The 22,633-nt window shown below is 40.7% G+C and overlaps 1 protein-coding gene across 2 annotated transcripts in view; it reads right to left on the bottom strand.

Annotated features, from left to right (window-relative positions):
* LOC122562201 (E3 ubiquitin-protein ligase rnf213-alpha-like) overlaps positions 1-22,633 on the bottom strand; it is a 156,764-nt gene that overhangs the window by 112,391 nt on the left and 21,740 nt on the right. For both annotated transcript variants that reach the window (XM_043714879.2, XM_043714880.2), the window contains 7 exons: positions 21,939-22,111; positions 18,510-18,866; positions 17,221-17,306; positions 14,015-14,170; positions 11,245-11,405; positions 5,870-6,156; positions 2,738-3,006 (listed from right to left, as the gene is read on the bottom strand). In XM_043714879.2, the coding sequence (XP_043570814.2) occupies positions 2,738-3,006; positions 5,870-6,156; positions 11,245-11,405; positions 14,015-14,170; positions 17,221-17,306; positions 18,510-18,866; positions 21,939-22,111 (1,489 nt within the window). The remainder of the gene's footprint in view (positions 1-2,737; positions 3,007-5,869; positions 6,157-11,244; positions 11,406-14,014; positions 14,171-17,220; positions 17,307-18,509; positions 18,867-21,938; positions 22,112-22,633) is intronic.

Raw genomic sequence — 22,633 nt, 5'->3', positions numbered from 1 at the left:
TAACCTCTTGTGTTTAGTACTCAAGATTAAGCTGTCTGGTAAGTCGTGTTTTTTTCTGAATATCGCTGTACAATGGCGGGAAGACACTAAAAAAAGTAAAGGTTTTTGACACTGACATATGTAGACAGTATAACCTTCTTATAATGTACTTTGAGGATCCCTGGATCAGTAGTGACATTTGCATTGCTGGATTGTGCTAACATGTCTCATAGGCACAGAAACCTGGTACTAACTAGTGTTTGGGAAGTGGAGAGCCTTCAAAAAATTCCTGGGGATTTAGTTATTTGCTTCAATCTTCCTGAAACAAATAACCATGATGTGGAGGTGCCAGCGTTAGACTGGGGTGGACAAAGTTAAAAATCACACAACATCATAGGACACAGAATTTATAGCAAAAGATCATAGTGTTAAAAAAGCACACAATCTGTAGGCAGTCAATCCATGTGACATTTTATAAATTCCTACTTTGGAAACAGAATCAGTCTGACTCAAGACTAGAATACATATAGACTCTAACCTGATACCTTTAATGCATTGTCTGAGCTCAGATGTCAGCTTTTTTTTTATAAAACCTTGTTACCTTGGGTATGTGACTTGAAAGAAATTCTGGGATTTACATATTAATAAATTTAAACCTGCAATCCATTCTAAAAGATGAAATACTTGCCAGAAATCAAGGTTTGTTCATATATTGCATCAGTTGTATGACAGTATGATCTTTTGCTATAACTTCTGTGTTCTATGATCCTGCTCCACTAGCTACCTGACGAAGAGGCAGCGCTCTGAAAGCTAGTGCTTCCAAATAAGCCTGTTGGATTATAATCTGGTGTGGTATGATTTTTAATTTGGAACAAATAGGACATTCCATGGTGACACACAAAGACCAGTGCACTCAATGATGCCCACATTTCAAAATGACCCAGATACTGGATGCAAACATCAATGCAATGGAATGGTTGGAGAAGGCAGATTTAAAAAGAATGCACATTTAACAATTCTGCATATTATAGCAAAAGACAGAACTGGAGAATACATGTCACAAAGGGTTTAGTCTGGTGATGAATGTGATGGTTGCACATTATTAGATAATGTGATTGGATAACTACGATCATGTGCGATAAAATAGTGAAAGCATTGCCTTGATTTACAATAGAGTGAGGATTGACATAAGTTAAGAAATATAAAAGTACTACTTGATTTAGGGTCGGTGATATAACACAGTGAGGTCACCACATAGAGTTGTAATTCCATGTAAGATAGTTGGAATAAACAATTTTATAATTAAAGATGTAGACTCTACTGAGATATCTATGCTGTTAAATAAACCTATGCAAAAGGGTGAAAACGAAACTTGACATTGAACATGATAAGGCAGTGTTTTTGGAAGGTTAGTGGATCAGCAGTTCACTCTGTCAGGAAATTACTGTATTCCTTTAATAAAATCTGGCATCTTTCATCAGACTGTTAGACAAATGTTAATGGAATCAGGCAATATGAATCAAAGAGAAAATAATCTTAAAGTCACAATAATGATATTTTCACTTATTTGTCAAAGGTTGAAAATGGCTGCTAAAAGATGCAGATATGGTTGATGAATATATGGAGTGAATAGAGATTCATGATAAATGTGACATTTGTATTAAATATCAGAGAACATCTCCACTGCTTATTGTAAGCTATAACAGCACAGGACAATAAAAGGCCCCTGGCATGCATCTAAAGATTTGGGACAAAGGCGTAATATTTTCACTTTAAATTTTGTATGCTCGACAACTAGATTTAGTCTTTCTACAATAATGTGCAGTAAGGACAAAAGGATCAATATAGACACAGCAATGGACAAATAGATTGAGACTAGACTCAGTACATTTGTGAAAATGGAATAGTTTGGAGACTATTGGAAATATGAATATCATGGCCACGAACACCACAGCTGAAAGTCCTTTCAGTAGCAAATTCTATTCATGGGATCATCTTGTGATTGATGAAATGCTGCAGAAAATTTTATTTGATCACCCAACTGTCCATGCCAAGAACTCAGTCCAAGTGACCTCAGGGTAGCCATTATCAATTAGTTCAGAGACAAAATCCTCAAGTGCCTTCTGCTTAGAATAGTCTGCCTGCTCTAGAAGAAGGTGTTGCTATTTGTTCCATTTTTGGACATAAGAACCTCAATCTTTGTAATGTGTAATGCTAAATAAATATAAAAGCATATAAAAATTTGCTCCAGTTCCATCCTATCCCAGCTAGTTCTCTGGAATAAAACAGTCCATATCCCCCTTTCTAACTATTTTAAAAAGTTCAAAATAGACTTGAATTACTTTGGAGCAAGGAACACATAAATCCAAAACAAAGATAAAGACACAGACAGGGGGGAGAAAATTGCAAGAAAGAGAACACACAGTAGTATTGTTAGAACAGACAGCTGGACATGTGAATGTAATTTATTGTAGTGCTGTTCCAGATCAATCACTTGGCTTCAAGTCTGAGAGATTGAACTATCACTCATGCATACCTGATTATTGCCATGGGTTGGAAAAAGCTTATCTGATTTTCTATGCAATATCTTTTTTTGTGTTATATCTTGTACATAATCAGAAAATGGCATAATAAAAATATGCAATTGAAAGCAAATTCCGTGTTGGAGCTCTAAAATCCCAGCAGATTTTGACAGTCAGGAAAAAAAAGGTAAAATGCAAGGCAAATTATAAAAGTAAAATTAATTCACTGAACTTACTATTGATGTTTTGGGAAAAACATTGCAAATTCTTTCAAGTGTTGAAGATGCTCTTCTGTACATGTCTGAGGCATTTGTAACATATGACAGATAGTTATCAAGTCACTTGCATCCAATACCAAAGAGCAATGGTTCCGAATAACAAATGCCACCATTCCAGCTACAAATGGATTTTTCACAATTCTTTTGGAATCTTTTGCATCTTTAGGTTCTGGTTTAGTGTAAGGAAGCAGGAATTTCTTCACCTGCTCAATTATCAATTTGTTAACCTGTAATTCAAATCAAAAATAAATTGTTGGGAAATAGAAACCAAATAAACACTTGCTTTTGAAAAAAAAAGACTCTTGTAATAAAGCATTAGATTCCATATTGAGGAATTCAAGTTACATTTTCAACTTCTCACCTCTTGTGGAAGTTTTCTATGAGAATACAAGTGTTAGCTCATGCTGCAAGACAACATTCAAACTGAAAAATACACAAAACTTCCATTTGAGTGGTTTATTAGGTTCACTCCTTTCTCTGATCACTCATCAACTTAGAAGGAATCAGAAATTTGCTTCAACTAATAAGAAAATCTGAATTTTATGTTAAACTATTCCAAAATCACTAGCATCAATTGGAAGCGTCCCTTCTTCATTTGTGCAACTGTAAACTCTGAACTGTATTAACATATCGCCAGTGAGCAACGGACACCAAGGCAGGAAATTGCCATGTTCCCATGGTGAGGATAGCAGAAAGAGTATAGGTTAGTAAGGGGAGAGAGCAGCCTCAAAAAGCTTCAAAACATCATGTCTATCAGCCAATGCCCCATAATTCATTGCCAATTTGCCCTCATCACAATCACTCAGGGTGACATTCGTTTTGGTACTATGGCAGGGTAGGAGAAAGCGAGGACTGCAGATGCTGGAGATCAGAGTCAAAAAGTGTGGTGCTGGAAACACACAGCAGGTCAGGCAGCAGCCCAGGAGCAGGACAATCGATGTTTCAGCATAAGCCTGACAGGGTAGGAAACTGTAAGGGAGGTGGGAGCTCCAAATATGGAATTTTAGGAAAGATGGACGAAAGGTGAGATGTGATTGCACAATGATGGAATTTGGAACGGAAAGAGACAGGTTAGAGAAGAAACAATTTACAAGGATAGTGGGCTTAAGCATTTTACTTTTGAGAAGAGAGCTGACAACATAACAGACTTCTTCTGAACTGAACTATCTACTGCAGAGGCACCTATCCAGGAAAGCATTTGGTAAAAGTGAATTTTTAAAAATCTTTGAAACTTTTTATTTTACCTAATTTTCTAATCAACCTGTTCAGAGATGTTATTACACACCTCCAGTGCAGGTTGTACTTGAACCCAGGCCTCCTGGACTAGGCCTACCTCGACACAGGGGGCATCTTGCTCCACTTTTTATGCTTTTGCTGAGTGGCATGGTGAGTTTTCCGCTAGTCGTCAATTAAGCACAGCACATGGACTGCAGCAGTTCAAGAAGGCAGTTCACCACCACCTTCTCAAGGGCAGCTAGGGATTGGCAATAAATGCTGGCCAATCGGAAATCCCATGAATCCAAAAGGAGGGATCAGAACTTGTAAATACCTTGGTAAGGGCCCAATTCACTTCATTAACATTCAACCATGCCAGACAAGCTAGGCATACAGCAATCTTGATATGGGAAGTCAGAGCAGGTCTGTGGTGACTTCACCTCGCAACTGGCTGTGAGGAGTCTCCATGTTGCTCAGCAACAAACAGCATCTCAGGGTATGATCCATCTGCACTGGCTGCACACCTCCCTCACCCATGGTCACTGGCACCCAAACCTTCAATACCGTACCGTGGCTGCTCTCCAATCAACCTTCAGGATACTTAAGATGCACGGGCTTACATTGCTGCACTCACTGATGACTGACATTGAAAGGCTGTAGAAAAGTGATATTATGCACAGGGATAGGCACACATCTTATGGACGGACCAGGCTGCATCTCGGGGCTGCCTGCTTGCTCTCTGTGTTCACCCTCTTGCTCACAGCATCCATGTCTTGCCTGCCTTGCCATGCCCGTTATTGCCCTGGCACTTCAGCTCAGAGCCAAACTATCATTGTTGATGGGCTCTTGTGCACAGGTACATAGACAGGTTCTTGTCAGCACACTGAGACATGTTCCACTGCATGTGGCCATGTTGGAAAGTGGGTGGGGGCTAGTCTTCAGACCAGTCAAGAAGTTGGGGAATAAAGGGGAGGGAGGCATTATTGTTGGTCAGGAACTCCTGGTACACAATCAGTCAGAGGCACAGTCCACACACAGCTCAAGTAGTTTAGCCTTGGTCAGTGGGACACTCACTGTCAGGGATATGACCAAATACAGTCCTATAGGGCCAGCGGCACAGTCAGGGGGATTTGTATGTTGTCAGTCAGGGAGCTGAAAAGACAGCAGTCAGGGGTCTGGTCTGTTCCATCAAGGGGCTGCTTTACAAAGTTGGTTAGAAACTGGGGACAAACACAGTCCTGAGAATTTGTATGTGCATTAGCTGGATCACTGCCAAAGGAACTGAAGAGTCAAGGAGAGACATTTGTGCAGGTGGGATTAAGCATGGTGATGGGTGGGATGGTAGAATGTTCAAGGAGCATGGGAACAATGCAGACAAGCATCAGTACAATTCAGGATGAGGGCTGACTGACCATGCACATTACCACAGTATTCCCATGTACAGAGGAGCAGTGTGGCCTGTCTCGGAGAGCAGATGCCTCTCAAAGATAGCACTGGCACAAGGAATCAGTGGATATCGACTGAGTATTGTTTTGTTCTGGGAACAAGATGTGGCAGAACTGGCTGGGAATGGGAGGTCAGAGACATAGATGGGATGTACATAATTAATAATTTCTGAGTGAAGGATTTCTTCCTCAACTGAGACCTCTCAAAATGGTTTCCCACTTCTTCCAAGGCTTTGCCCCGTTTCTCGAATCTCTGTGGCAGGGGAAACATCTTTCCCTCACTTACCTTGTCAACCTCTGCAAGAATTTTGTATGTTTGCATGTGATCACCTCTCATTATTCTGAAACTCCACAGAGTATAGACCCAGTTTATTAATCTTTCCTCTTAGGACAATCCATCTATATGTAATAATTGTGAAAAAATATTTACCTCTTTTTCATCAAAATCAGTTTGTGTATTTGTATACATTTCAAGTTCAAAAGTCATCTGTTGGCACATCTGAAAATGCTTCAGTCGTAGTTTAATTTGCTCAAATCCTTCATTATTCAAAGATTCAAGAAGGTTAAAGATAGTCTGCAGCATAACTTGACCTCCTGTACGCTTTGACTGAAAAATCCTTTCAGCAGGAGTCATTCTGGGTGACCAGATATTTCTCATTGTATTCATAAAATCCCGTGAGGGTGGAAAGTTCATGATGCCATCATACTGGTGCCATTCTTAAAATAAAATAAATCGGAAAATTATTTCAAAACATGTTTCTGCTTATATCAAAAATGAAAACAGAAATTGCTGGAAAAGCTCAGCAGGTCTGGTAGCATCTGTGCAGAGAAATCAGAGTGAACATTTCAGGTCCTTCCTCAGAAGTAGAAAATCTATAAAATATCCATTGGTTTATAAAATACGTTAATTATGCAGTTAATTAATCAATACCTTTCCCAAATGAAAATGATCCTCAAGTGGCACTCCTCCAAATATGGAGTCACTTTCAATACAATGAATCCAAAAACCAAAGATCCCCAGAAAATTTATAGCACAAAAAGAGGCCAATCACCCCATTGAGACTTGGTTGGGAAATAAATGTCACTTAGTCAATGTCTTTCTGGCTCACAAGCTGTTGTAATCAACTAATTGTGGAACTAAGTTGTTATGTGGAACACTGGAAGTCAATTGTGAAAATGCTTCTACTTCTAAAGCACAACAGGAACTTATTATTTTCCTCATTAGGTAACCAGACATGCCATCACAGGAGATAGTCAATACTTCATGAAGAACAAAACTCTGGAACTTTTGACATGTTGATTTTGGCAAACAGATACAGCAAAATCACTCTAAGCCAGGAAATTTTGCACCAAGTGAATGTTTTTCGACTCCTGTTAAAGAACTGCATTATACTTAATGAATAAAAATCCAGCAAACTTATCCAACACCATGGAACAAAGTTACCGATTAATATCTCTCAGTAAATCAGATTTATCTTCAGTATAAAATGCCTTCATTACGTTTTTATTTGCTTGAAAGGATAAAAGGTAAGGGAATAGTTCATTAAAGGGAAGGGAATAGTTCAGTCAAAGATAGGAGTTTGGACAGCAAGAGCTCAATATAGGGTAATTGGAAGCTGGTAAATAATTGCTGAATGTGAAGGCCCAATTGCTGTTGATGAATAAACCCGACTTGTTTTAAGCTTGAGGTGTATTTAATGCACCATTAGGTTTTGGACCAATTCATCAGAACTCCGCCCCTGAATTTCAGGTGATAGGAACTAGGAGCAAGAGGAGGCAATTCAGCTTCACAAGACTGCTCTGCCATTCAATACAGTTGCATTTCAGCCTCAACTCCACTTTCCTGCCTGCTCTCCTTAACCTTTTAATAATTACAAATATGTCTACCACATCCTTATATTTATTCAGTGTCCCAGCATCCACCACACTCTGGAGTAACACATTCCACAAGGATTCACAACCCTTTTGAGAAGTCATTCATCATCTTCTCTGTTTTAAATCTGCCATGCTGTAGCCAAAAACCATGACCCTCTCATTCTGGATTGTCCCACAAGAGGAAGTATCCTCTCTAAATCTGTTTAGTCAATTCCTTTCGCATCTTAGACATCTCAATTAATTCTTCTCTCCTAATTTCTCATGAATATAGCCTGAAACTGCTTAATTTCTCTTTACAAGACAATCTTCTCACCTCTGGGATTAATCTAATGATCCTTCTCAGCCCCCAGTGCAATTGTTCTTTTTCAAGTAAGGGAGCAAAAGCTGTAAGCAGTACTGCAGATGGGAGTCTCAACAATGCCTTGTACGACCACAAAATCACTTCCCTACATTTTATACTTCATTCCTAGAGCAAAAAATGCCAACATTTTATTTGCCTTCCTCGTTACCTGCTGTAGCTGCACATTAGCTTTCTCATAGATGAGGACACCAAAATCCACCTACGCCGAAACATTTGAAGTTTCACTCCATTTTAGATAATAAGCTGTCCTTTTTCAACCAAATTCCTTCCAATTGAATCCGTGTTAAATTCCATCTATCAAATTTTGGCACATGCACCTATCCTTATCCATCTGTAAATTTCATTGAGATTTACTTTCACACCTATTTTTGGATCATCTGTGATGAATCAGGAAAGGATTGCTGCTGAACGACCAGGAGCTGGTGACCATGGAAGTGATACCTTGGAGTGATGGAATGGCCTTATAATCCAAGTCTCCCAGGACCACATGGCTCCTCCTGTTCCCAAAGACACACAGAGGCCATAGAAAAGCTACATGAAGGAAGGATGGCACTGAGGTATAGCAAGAAGCTGTAAAGGGTAATTGAAAATTCTGATAGCAATGTCAAAATATGAAAGATGTTAAGGTTTCTTGTGACAGGTTAGGAAATATCACAAAACAATATCTTGCAGTCCCTATACAATGGAACAAATGGAGTGTACGCTGACAAAGCAGAACTCAACATGAGGGGATGTGATGGGCACGTATATGTACTACGTACCATGTAGAGGTTATCCATTGTTCATTTCCTTAAAAGTCAAACAGCAAAGAGGTCACTAAATTTGCTGATTCTAGTCATGCCAAGGCTATGTTAGCTGTCACTTTATTTTGACATGCTCAGTTACTTATGTATCCAAAACATGAAGACAGTATGCACAATCCCCCCGTACTATCGTGACATTAAGAATAGGATTAGAAAATTCAGGCAATTACTGAGCGTTCAGTTCCAAGCCTCCTTGGTCAAATGTTTCTGGACAGAGAGCTCCCATAATCTGAAATCCTCTTTAAAAGTGAAGTTGACAAGAGATGGTCGTGGGCATAAATGAAACACTTGTTCAAAATGTCCTCTTTATGGATCCAACTAATTTCAATGATTTAATCAAAGCAAAAAACATAAAGGAAAGCACGTAAAGGCTAAAATAAAGCTAAGGAAAAGACTATGGCTTTCATATTCCCAATAAATATTTGGCAGAGATTTTTGCACATCCATGTGTAAGATATCAGCATCGCAGCGTCTGATGGTTTATTTGAAGGGTAAAGAGATTGAAGTGAGGCAGATGTTACTGTCCTGTTCATCACTGCACTTAAAAACCCAAATGAAGTGGATGAAAATCTCACTTCCTTCAAATTTTAATCCGTGCATCTAATTGTTGTCAGTTCTGGAACTGCTTCATATTGTTTATGAGATAATCATTTTCTGTGATATTAATGGAGGTAAGTATGCAATGCTATGTTTCCCTTGCATTGCAGAATCATTCATGCCCAGATGATAGGATAGATGTTGCTTTGATTTAATGTATCATCTTGGAGACAACAAATGGAACAATGTACTAGCCCCTCAGAACTGCAGAGCATTAAACTGGACAACGTGCTAAAACTCTAAACTTAAACTTCTCCTGAGGTGATGTCAAAACAACTGAGCCAGGAGAGACACCCAACTTGTAGGTCTCTGCTGTCTTCACTGATGCTGTGCTCAAAATTAATCACAAAGACTAGAGAGATAGTAAATCAGACCAGGAGGAGACAACAGGCCACAGTAGCAGAGCAAGTAGATGTGCTGTCCTTCAGGGAAACACTGACAATGGGTCAATAATAGGGAACAACACAAAGAAAATTACTGGATTGCAGTCTGCATAGATCTTGTGGGAGAGATCAGAATCTTGAGACTTGGGTGTAGGGAGACGAGGTGGGAGCTCTAAAAGTCATAGGGTCATAGAGTCATAGAGATGTATAGCATGGAAACAGACCCTTCAGTCCAACTCATCCATGCTGACAAAATATCCTAAATAAATCTAGACTCATTTGCCTGCATTTGGCCCATACCTCTCAAAACCCTTCCTATTCAGCTACCAATCCTGATGTCTTTTAAATATTGTAACAGCCTCCACCACTTCCACCGGCAGCTCATTCCATACATGCACCATCCACTGCATGAAAAAGTTGCCCCATTGTTCCCTTTTAAATCTTTCCCCACTCATCTGAAACCTGGGCCCCTAATTTTGGACACACCCACCCTGGGGAAAAGATCTGGTCTAATTACCCTGTTCGTGCCCCTCATCATTTTAGTAACATCCATAAGGTCACCCCTCAGCTTCTGACGCTTCAGGGAAAATAGCCCCGGTCTAGTCAGTCTCTCCCTGTAGCTCAAACCCTCCAATCCTGGCAAACTCCTTGTAAATCTTTTCTGAAACCTTTCAAGTTTCACAACATCCTACCTATAGCAGGGAGACCAGAATTGCATGCAGTATTCCAACAGTGGCCTAACCAATGTCATGACCTCCCAACTCCCATACTCAATGCACTAAATAAAGGAAAAATTTCAAATGACTTCTTCACTATCCTATCTACCTGTGACTCCACTTTCAAGGAACTATGAACCCACACTCCAAAACCTCTTTGTCCAGCAACACTCCCCAGGACCTTACCATTAAGTGTATAAATCCTGCCCTGACTTGTGTTTCCAAAATGCAGCATCTCATATATTTCAAAATTAAGCTCCATCTGCCACTCCTCAACCCATTGGCCCATCTGATCAAGATCTCCTTGTACTCTGAGGTAACCTTCTTCACTGTCAACTACACCTTCACATAGATTTAAGGAGAGAGGGGAAAGATTTAAAAGAGACCTAAGGAGCAACTTTTTCATGCAAAGGGTGGTGCGTGTAAGGAACGAGCTACCAGAGGAAATGGCGGAGGTTGGTACAATTATCTGGATGGATATTTAAACCAGAAATTACAAACTTGGGAGAAACATGAATAATTAGGAGACTTTGGTGGACAGCAACTGGGAAAGGTTAGGAGCTGAAGTGCGGAACCCATCTGTGGACCCAAGGTGCAGAGTAAATTAAGAAAAAGAAAAAACAAAATTGCAACAGGAGTTCCATTTACTGACTGGTATGAAAGCTTGAATTTGCAGAAACTTATTTTAATTATGAGGAAAGACTTGGTGTAACAAACCCATGGGTGTAGAACACAGAACATAGGCACAGTATTATTTGAAAGCTGCTTATAAGAAAAAGCAGAAAGCCATTTTTTGCTTCTGTTCCACCTTCTGTTTGACCTCATGCGATTAGAAAATAGCAATTCTCATTATAAAAGTGAGCTTGTCAACAGAAATTTCCCTTCTCAAAACAGGACTGTTTATCAGATACTTTTACAGTTTTTGAGGAGGAGCACCATTGTATAAGAAAGTTTTCATGTGTACTAGTTGTCTTTTAATAATATGTACAGTTCTTTTCACATTGTATTGTCAAGCAAACAAGAACATCAAGACACAGAAATAACAATACTGGTATTAAATGGTTTCTTACCATTTTCATTTATATTAGGTATGTTTAAAAACCGTGAAGCCATCTCTTGAATCCATTCATTCCTTTGCTGTACAGCATATTGATAAGGGATGGCATTTCCTTTGATGCCGAGCGGTAGAGTTATGAAATGTTGCACAAGTTTTCCAGCTTTACTAATATTCCTAAATAACACAAAGAAAATCAGAAAAAAACAACCACCTTGTATATTTGGCCTGGTGACACACTAACATTTGCCAAAACCTTGAGTTTAGTGTTCAGTCTATACAAAAAAAAAATGCAATTCAAATTCCAATTGACAAAACAGAGGTATCCCTAAACAAAATCAGCCATGGGTCTGCATTCTAGAACCCTAGCTCAATAAGAGTAACAAGATAGAACAGTGGTTGTGCGACACATGTAACTGATCTGACACAATTCTTTTGTGCCTTAAAAAAAGTTAGTTTTCAATCAACCTGTTGAAAAAGACTGTGGCAAACCTTCAGCACAGGTGGGATTTCAACACAGACACAGGGACATGATCACTACTTTGATCCTAGGCTATGAATAACCATCTCAGTGATTAAATTAGCACGATATTCACAGCCATCCAAACATTTGACTCAATTGGTTCAAGGCAGATGGGACTAGTACCTGAACCTTCTGGGCCAGACGCAGGGATACTACGGCTACATCACTTAGACATAGAGATATATAGCATGGAAACAGACCCTATGGTCCAACTCATCCATGATGACCAGATATCCAAAGTAAACCTAGTCCCATTTGCCAGCATTTGGCCCATATACCTCTAAACCCTTCCTATTCATATATTCACATGCCTTTTAAATGCTGTAATTGTACCAGCCTGCCACACTTCCTCTGGCAGCTCACTCCATTCACATACCACCCCCTGTGTGAAAAAGTTGCCCCTAAGATTCCTTTACCCATCTCACCTTAAACCTATGCCCTCCCATTCTGGACACCCCCAGCCTAGGGAAAAAGACCTTGTCTATTTACACTATCCATGCCCTTCACCCTCCAGCACTCCAAGGAATATAGCCCCAGCCAATTCACCTCTTCCAATTGCTTAAATCGTCCAATCCTGGCAACATTTTTGTAAATCTTTTCTGAACACTTTCAAGATTTATAACATTCTTCTTATAGCAGGGAGACCAGAACTGTACGCAGTATTCTAATATTTCCTAGTCCTGTACAGCTGCAACATGACCTTCCAACTCCTATACTCAATATTCTGACCAATAAAGGTAAGCATACCAAATGCCTTCTTCACTATCCTATCTACCTCCACTTCCAAGGAACTATGAACTTGCACTCCAAGGTCTCTCTGTTCATCAACAGTCCCCAGGACCTTACCATTAAGTGTATAAGTCCTGCCCTGATTTGTCTTTCCAAAATGCAGCACCTCACATTTATCTAAATTAAACTCCATCTGCCACTCCTCACTCCATTGGCCCGTCTGATCAAGATCATGTTGTACTTCTTTGCTGTCCACTACATCTCCAAATTTGGTGTCATCTGCAAACTTACCAACTATACCTCCCATATTCACATCCAAATTATTTATATAAATGATGAAAAGCAGTGGACCCAGCACCAATCCTTGTGGCACACTGCTGGTTACAGGCTTCCAGTCTGAAAAGCAACCCTCCTCCCCCACTCTTTGTCTTCTTTGTTTGAGCCAGTTCTGTATCCACATATAGATCATGTCCACCACTCTGCCCTCATCAATCCTTTTCGTTACCTATTAAAACAACTCAATCAAGGTAGTGAGCCATGATTTCCCACACACAAGGCCAGGCTGACTGTCTCTAATCAGTCCTGCCTTTCCAAATAAAGGATTCCCTCCAACAACTTGCCCGCCACTGATGTCAGGCTCACTGGCCTAAAGATCCCTGGTTTTTCTTTACAACCTTTCTTAAATAGTGGCACCATGTTAGCCAACCTCCAGTCTTCTGGCACCTCTGTGACTATCATTGATACAAATATCTCAGCAAGGGGCCAGCAATCTCTTCCTACACTTCCGACAGGGTTCTCAGATATACCTGATCAGGTCACAGTAATTTATTTACCTTTATGCCTTTTAAGACGTCTACCACCTCCATCTCTGTAATATGGACATTTTTCAAGATGTTGCTGTTTAATTCCCCACGTTCTCTATCTTCCATATCCTTCTCCATAGTAAACACTGATGCATGTCTGCCCCGTCTCCTCAGGGTTCCACACATAGGTGGCTTTGCTGATCTTCAAGGGGCTCTATTCTTTACATGGTTACTCTTTTGCCCTTAATGTATTTGTAGAATCCCTTCAGATTCTCCTTAACTCTGTTTGCCAAAGCTATCTCATGTTCCCTTTTGCCCTCCTGATTTCCCTCTTAAGTATACTCCTACTGCCTTTATACTCTTCTCGGGATTCACTCAGTGTCTGCTGTCAATACCTTACATATGCTTCCTTCTTGTTCCTAACCAAAAAAACTCAATTTGGAATCCTGATGAAGTACTTAAGCTCGAAGCATTAATCCTCCTGCTCCTCTGATGCTGCCTGACTGGCTGTGCTTTTCCAATGCCACATTTTTTGACCGAAACCTCAATTTTCCTAGTCATCAACATTCCCTACAACAGCCTTGTCCTTCATCCCCACAGGAACGTACAGTCTCCAGACTCTTGTTATCCCATTTTTTTAAAGCTTCCCACTTTCTACCTGTCTCTTTATCTGTGAACAAAATAGAGATTGCCGTTCATTATGGTGTGCAATACATTTATGTTCATCTTACCGGAAAGAAATGTCTTCAAGTATTGACCTTCCACCTCCATGAACTAAAAACAATTTATCACATCTTTGATTAAATTTAACTTCATTTGGAATTATGGCGTAAAAATAAACAATGAGCATGCCTGGTGGAGGTTGAATGCAACAAGTTGCTCGTTGCCTGTAACAACGAAAAACAGAAGAATTAATCTTTGATTAACAACTGGAAATATTCTACATATCTTTATTTATTGCTGTTTTAATCAACTTGCTCAGATGCATGTGGCACACCTCTGGAACAGGTGGGACTTGAACCTAAACCTTCATGGTCTAGAGGTAGGGACACTATCACAGGGCCATAAGACCCCACAATTCTAACCATTAGGCAGCAAAATCCAGTGGATTTAATTCTTTTCTTAATATAAATTCAGGTTATAATCAAGACTAATGTGAAAATGTCGTGTCAGCAGTACTGATTTGTCATAGAGTCATAGAGACCTACAGCACGGAAACAGACGCGTCAGTCCAACCGACCAGATATCCCTTCCCAACCTAGTCCCACCTGCCAGCCCCTGGCCCATATCCCTCCAAATCCTTCCTATTCATATATCCATCCAGATGCCTTTTAAGTATTACAATTGTACTTGCACCTACCACTTCCTCTGGCAGCTCATTCCATACACCCTCTGAGTGAAAAAGTTGCCCCTTAGGTCTCTTTCATATCTTTTCGCTCTCACACTAAACCTATGCCCTCTAGTTCTGGTCTGCCCCACTCCAGGGAAAAGGCTTTGTCTCTTTATCCTATCCATGCCCCTCATGATTTTATAAACCTCTATCAAGTCACCCCTCAGCCTCTGACGCTCCAGGGAAAACAGCCCTAGCCTATTCAACCTCTCCCTATAGCTCAAATCCTCCAAACCTGGCAACATCCTTGTAAATCTTTTCTGAATCCTTTCAAGTTGCACAACCTCCTTCCAATAGGAAGGAGACCAGAACTGCACACTATATTCCAACAGTGGCCTAACCAAAGTCTTGTTCAACCGCAATATGACCTCCCGATTCCTGTACTCAATACTCTGACCAATAAGGGAAAGCATATGCAAGGGAGGAGGAGAGAGATAAAATGTAGTAGATGTCACAAAGATAGAGAGATAAATCATCTGAGTAGCAGATAATCCACCCAGATTGGTCAGCATGGCCAATCCACCGAACCTGCACACCTTTGGACTGTGGGAGGAAACCAGAGCTCCCGGAGGAAAGTCACACAGACAAGGAGAGAATGAGCAAACTCCACACAGACAGTCGCCCAAGGGCAGAATCGAACCCAGGTCTCTAGCAGTGTGGGGTAGTGGTGCTAACCACTGAGCCACCGTATTTTACAAGCAGGCAACAAGTACAATGATGTCCAATTTTAACTGCTGTGGCCTGCTCCAAATCACTTGCAAATGTCAGCAGATGCCAGCACTGCAGATCTACTCAATGCCCAAAAGTATAGCAGGAGAGGACCATGCTGCACTCTAGAGATGTAAACCACTGCATTACCAGTGCATATTAACGAGGCAATGGACATCCAAACACAGGAATCCTTGACAGGAAAGTAGCCTCTGTTAGTAAACTGGATTCTAGTTAGGTGCAAGATTCTCATGAATTTAGCCAGAATGTCTTGTAAGAGTAAAGGTAAAGGTCACCACAGTCTACTAGACTGCTCACTCCTTAGAGAGACTTGTGGCGTTTAACCTGAGGGTCACCATGGCTCAGGCAAGGGGGGAGGTTGAGAAGGAGAGTCTTTCATGACACCTTCAACCAATGCAGCAGTTGAACCTACTCTGTTAGCATCACTCTGCATCACAAACCATTCAGTTAACTGAGCTAACCACCCTCCACGAATGGCGCGTATGCCTATTTGCTACAGGGAAAGCCTGGTGTAGAGAACATAGTGGGGGTTACACACAGAAAGTCAACAGAAAGTACAGAACACAAACAAAGACAGGAACAGAGAAAAGAATAGTGGTCCAGTCCAAGCTGGAGGGTTAGTTGGAGGAGAGAATGATCAGTTTGTGCTACCTCAAGAAAATCAAGAAACAAATGCTGCAGTAATCTAAGCAGAAGACGTTTAGATTCAAACACAGCAAAGCTATTGGACAATCTAAGATTGAGGCAGTCTGGGACAGCAACAAGTAGAGGGTGCCAGAGAGAGACCATAGAATGCAATAGAGAGAAGCGCATGTTGCAATTAACAATGAGGCCTAGGGGAAAGTGAGCAGAAAACAGTAGCTGGACTTGTGGGACACAGGCAAAACTATATATAGCTACAAGTGGAGTACAGTAAGCTGGAAAGCAATAGCATTTTAGATTAGATTAGATTACTTACAGTGTGGAAACAGGCCCTTCGGCCCAACAAGTCCACACCGACCCGCCGAAGCGCAACCCATCCATACCCCTACATTTACCCCTTACCTAACACTTTGGGCAATTTAGCATGGCCAATTCACCTGACCCGCACATCTTTGTGACTGTGGGAGGAAATTGGAGCACCCAGAGGAAACCCACGCAGACACAGGGAAAATGTGCAAACTCCACACAGTCAGTCGCCTGAGTCGGGAATTGAACCCGGGTCTCTGGCGCTGTGAGGCAGCAGTGCTAACCACTGTGCCACCGTTCTGGTAGCACCCCGGTCTGCTCCATTTCCATCTCTGACAGACTCAAGGGGTGTTTGTGTTTTGTAGTACATGTAGCAACGAGGCAAGGTAATAATATAAATTCTGAAAAACTACCATGAGAGAAATATATTTTACAACTCCTTTTCTGGATTTGTGATCTCCTAGCAGCTTGATTTTATCTGGTGAACAAAGGCATTGAAAATATTGTGCCCCTTTGAAATTGCTTATTAAATATAATTCTAGATGTTCCATCTTTTCTTAAAATCAAATGCAGTGTTCTCATTTATTTATGATGTGGAGGTGCTGGTGTTGGACTGGGGTGGACAAAGTTAAAAATCACACAAACACCATGTTATGGTCCAACAGGTTTACTTGGAAGTACTAGCTTTTGGAGTAGGAACAGCGGTCCGAAAGCTAGTGTTTCCAAATAAACCTGTTGGACTATAACCTGATGTGGTGTGATTTTTAACATTGTCAATTCTGTAGAAGCTTCTCATTAATCAATAACACAAGCGAAATAATGTTATATATCCCCCTTTAAAAAACATTGATAGGAAAATGTTGGACTCACTTTTGTGCATTAGATAGGTTTCTGCTTTGATGTGTTGAATTTGATTCTGGAACATTCTTGTTGTCATCATTTGTTTCACTTTCACCCTATGGAAACAGGTTACAAAAATCAGCTTTCCTGCCACTCTATAGTTCAGAAGTAAATTGTAACCTTAACAAGTAATGGAATCAATCCAAAGCACTGCACTGAGTATTTCACAAAACATCGCTAGACTATTTATTTTACTATTTACATTATACATTCACAAAATGGATTTATTTGAAATTCTCCTGATTTCAGAAAATATCATTGCTTTGTTGGACCTGATGCAGCCAGGTTTAATTGTTTATAATCATCTTTATCAATACAACTGCCAGCTCTTTTCCTTAGTTTTAGATTTACTTAGGTTCTTTTCATTTTGCAGTCTTTTAAAATCAACTTATTCAGACATGTTATTACAAACTTCTGGAGCTGAAGTTATCTTGAAACTTGTTCAAAAACATTTATTCTTGTAGCATATAAAAGACAATCCTTCCAAATTATGTATTAACTACAAATGTTGGCATTTTCTCCCAGCACACCCAAGTCTAAATGATTAGTATAGATTGGGAAAAGAAGTAGAATATGTACTGATTTCTGAGGATTGGAGTGTACAGCTCGCTTTAATCTAATAAAAAGTGGCTTAATCTCAAGATTGTTATCGGGGAATGGGATGAAGTCAGCAGAGCTGGGGAGTGGAGTTTAGTGCAGGGTCCACAAACCATAGTTTAGTCTCCCTGATATGCAATTAAGACATCAGAAATTTATACATGCATCAACTTCAATTTTTCAAACTTTATACCATTCTCCCTGATGTTTAGTAAGAACTTCTGAAGGTTGAAGCTCCACGCCAAGAATACGAGGCCAAAAAAACTAACATACTGATGCATGCTGAAAGCACATTTTGATATTCATTTGGCAACTAGTGGCAGCCATCATTCACTGGGGAAATTACCAAGAATCCGAATGCCTATTCTGCTCCAGGCAATCTAATGTTTTGGAAAAAGCCTCAAACAGGAGTTAAGCTTAATGTATTTCCCAATAGGGACCAAACACATGTTTCATGCACTGCCCACTTTCCTGGCTTCATCAACCCAGTGGATGTTGCCCTGAATGTGTGCTTGCACCTCATTACACCCTTTAGCAGCTGATTTCTGCCTGTGTCAACCAGTTCCTGAGTCTATTATTTTGTTTCTTTTAATTTCTGCCATCTACAATTTTTAACCAGAATACAAACCAGTGCAAATGAAGTGAAATGAAGGTAATATTACCTTCTGTTGGGTGGCTTTGTGATTTACTTGTACAGAGTCACCTCTGCCTGTGTTGGAGCTGGTTGACTGATCTTTAGCAGATTTTGGTTTGGCTGTGTCTTCAGCACTCTTGTCCTGACCACTGTGTGAAGTACCAGCAGCTGCAGCTTTACCGTCCATTCCTGACTGCGGTTTTACTTTTCCACTTTCCTTTGGATCCTTGGAATCCGTATTACTGATCTGAGAGGCAGACCCCACCTCCACCTCCTTCTCTGTGACAGCAGGAACAGGCACATCCTCCACCAAGTCCGTATTCTGCTGCAGTTTGCTTTTCTTTCGAGAATCCTTCTTTTCATCTTGCGTCTTCGCTCTTTTCTTCTGTTTTTTTAAAATTTAAAATAATTTAGTCACATGTCTGACATATTCCAAATTCAAAATGATGTTGAAAGATTCGAGATTCTTACTATTTATTCTCCTATTAAATATCAATATATGCTACTTGTAAATTTGAATGGATACATTGGTATGTGCCAAAATACCAATAAAAGTCTAATGTTCTAAATTCTAATAGGCGCAACTTAATTTCATCCATGTTAATGCATCTTTCGCATATTCCAGTCAGTTAAGTTGCCACTGTAAGTGCTTAACAAAAGATGGAATTCATAGCTTTCCAGTCGTGCATTGCACAGTGAAGATATGATGCAGTACAGCATTTGGAAAGGCCCTGTCACTGAACAGGCTGTGGAGGTACTGGTGGGTGACAGTTGATGGCCAGATCTTCCAATAGGAAGACAGCCATTGCAGCAACATTGACTGGAGCTGTGCATCAGCAATGATGCTGCTGAATCAGTGGGAATTTTACAGAAAGTTGAAACATCCGATGGGAAATAAAAGAACACAGAAAAATGTAGTGCAGGAACAGGCCCTTCGGCCCACTATGTCTGTATCGACCATGATGCCATTCTAAACTAATCCTGATCTGATCATGGTCCATATCCCTCTATTCTCTGCCTGCTCATGCTGCGGTCTAAATCCTTTTAATCATTGCTATTGTATTGGCTCCCCTGGCAGCATGTTCCAGGTGCAATCCTGTGCAAAAAAACTCACATCTCCTTTAAACTTTCCCCCTCTCACGTTAAACTATGTATTTGACATTTCAATGGGAAAAAGACTCCGACTATCCACCCTATCCCACCCCTCTGTAATTTTATATCAGGTCATCCCTAGGCCTCTGACACTCTTGCAAAATCAATCCAAGTTTGCCCAAACTCATTTTATAGCTAACACATTCCAACCCAGGCAACATCTCTTTTGGTAAATCTCCTTTGCACCCTCTCTAAAGCCCTGAATTCTTCCTATTTTGTGGCAACACACAATACACATTACAGGTCTGGAGTTCTCCAAAGATGTCCCCAAGTCTGTGTTAGAGTCAGACACTTTAGGTTGGACTGACTTCCCTGCAAGGTTACCCAAGAAATAGCAGAGGATTGAAACTTGTTCTAACTCCTGGGTACATACTGAATTGATCTCCTCATTCAACATTAACACTCTCCACTCCACCCCCCCCCCCCCTTCACTGCAGCGATCCCCCACAGATCTGACTCCATGTCCAAACCCAACTGACCCCCTCAAGTATCCCCATGGCCCCCTCCTGACCCTATCCCACCTGACCTACCCAACCTCTTCATTCACTCACCTGGCACCTATATTCCAACTCCAATCTCCTGCCAACCTACACACTCATTCACCTTACACACTTAACTTCTCACAAATGCTGTTCAAATAACTTCAGGACTTTAAACTTCACAACACGGTAATTACACATGGCAAAGGGACATGGTTTCAGCACTGATCCTCTTTGCCATGATCTGTGAGGATTCCAGGGTTAATGTACACTGCTTTGGCTGGAATAGCTCTCAGCCCAAAGCCTGAGTGTACAAAATGTAGCAGTCTATAACAAGTGGTCAATTCTTCGTCTGATCTAGAGCAGAAATAATGTTTCCGATCCAGATTGGAAGATTCAGGCCTGTTTCATTTCCTGCTTTGGAACAGACCAACTGCCGTGCAGTGAAACTAAAGACTGTGCCAACAGCACATGGGAAGCACGGTGGCTCAATGGTTAGCACTGCTGCCTCACAGCACTGGGGACCCGGGTTCGATTCCAGCCTTGGGCAACTGTCTGTGTGGAGGTTGCACATTCTCCCCTTGTCTGCGGGGGTTTCCTCCGGGTGCTCCAGGTTCCTCCCACAGTCCAAAGATTATGTGAATTGGCCATGCTAAATTGTCCACTGTGTTCAGGATTGTGTAGGTTAGGTGCATTAGTCAGGGGTAAGTGTAGACTAATAAGGCAGGGAGAATGGGTCTGAGTGGGTTACTCTTCGGAGGGTCAGTGTGGACTTATTGGGTCAAAGGGCCTGTTTCCACACTCTAGGGATTTTATGATTCTATGAATAGGTCCAGAAGACATGTTATATGAGCAAGTTCAACAAAGATAAACTGTAAATTTGTAGTTCAAGATAGAATAAATGGCTGGCACTAAGCTCATGGATTAGAACTTGAAGGGAAAAAAATGCATTTCGATAGCACCTTTTACAAGCTCAGGATGTTAGGAGCGACAGTGAAATATTGGTTAAAGTGTACAAAATGTAGCAGCCAATTTATGTACAGCAGGTTCCCACAAAGCAGATTGATTAAAAGATAAGAATAGGCCAGGACATTGTGGTAGCTCCTCCTCACTTCTACATAGTGTCATGAGATCTATTCTATCCACTTGAGGGGAACAGAGATGAACAGCTGGTTTTTGCAACTCTGCACCCTTCCTGACCCTCACTTTCTGGCTAAAATAACCTACTTTCAGTGATCCCCAACTGCATACTTCACTTTGTTGTGTTCTTTCTGTAGATTATTTGAAATTAAACACTTCTACACAAATACTATAGCTTTTACTGTGGCTTTGTGCACACCAGAGCACATCAATTTGCCTTAAACGTCAGAGACAAATACAATCATTTTACTGATTGTACATATTTTTCTCTCACCTCCTTTTCATTCCTTATTTCATTTGAAGCTGTTCAGCTCATATGAGATTCTTTCCCTCTGTAACACAACATGTGGCCATCTGGATGAGTAGATTGGTCCAATATTAAAGCCACTTGATTCTTAGAATATGCAAAGTTCATTGATCTCAGCAGCTGGGACACTTACCCCAGCCTCACTGCTCTGTAATAAGGAGTGGGAAAAATTATCAGCCAGGGACGGCCTATATGACAGCTGTCCTGACGACTTTGATTAGAAAGTCAGAATGGTGCTTCACAGGCAATAACCCATATCCAATTGTACATATGTTGATGACTGACATCAAGCAGGAGTCAAGGCCTTCAGGAGATGAGAGAAAATTAGCAAAACACACAATGCATAGGATGCACATTTTAAAGCTGAAAAGGACAGTACCTTTGATTTACTTTTGATATATTCATCGTCTCCCAGAGTACTCTCTGTGGAAGGAATCTGCTCTTTGACTGTATTTTGTGGATCAATTTGTTTCACATCTTCACTTGATTCTGATTGTTTTCCTTCTGAGATTGACTTGGATTTAGCAGCAGCTTCTGCTGTTTCACTGGCAGCTGGAGGACACAAACAAATAAAGTGTAGGGCACAGTAATAGAAAAGACATTTAAAAGTTGGACATCTTGGGTTAGAATATTATAATGTCAACAGTTATAAATAGCTAGCAAATCACAGCAATATTTCATGCAATGAAAAAGGTATAAATACCCCAAAAGATCAATTTGCTAACTATTTCATGTCAGCTTGGCTGAGGTACTATTAATGCTAATTATAAGACCATAAGATCTAGGAGCAAAATTAGACCATTCAGCCCATTGAGTCTGCTGCACCATTCGATCATGGCTGATATGCTTCTCAACAGAATTCTCCTGCCTTCTCCCTATTACCCTTGATCCCCTTACCAATCAAGAACCTATCTATCTCTGTGTTAATGATTTGGCCTCCACAGCCCTCTGTGACAATGGATTCCTTCTGACCTTCGAAATTTCTCCTCATTTCAATTCTAATCATCCCTTTTTAGGGTGGCACGGTGGCACAGTGGTTAGCACTGCTGCCTCACAGCGTCAGAGACCTGGGTT

Source organism: Chiloscyllium plagiosum, unplaced genomic scaffold (assembly GCF_037043375.1).
Source record: "Chiloscyllium plagiosum isolate Xiang-an unplaced genomic scaffold, Cpla_swu_hap1 HiC_scaffold_25, whole genome shotgun sequence".
Lineage (NCBI taxonomy): Eukaryota > Metazoa > Chordata > Chondrichthyes > Orectolobiformes > Hemiscylliidae > Chiloscyllium > Chiloscyllium plagiosum.
Note: the sequence above shows the minus strand (reverse complement) of the source record. Positions and strands in the feature narration are given on the sequence as shown.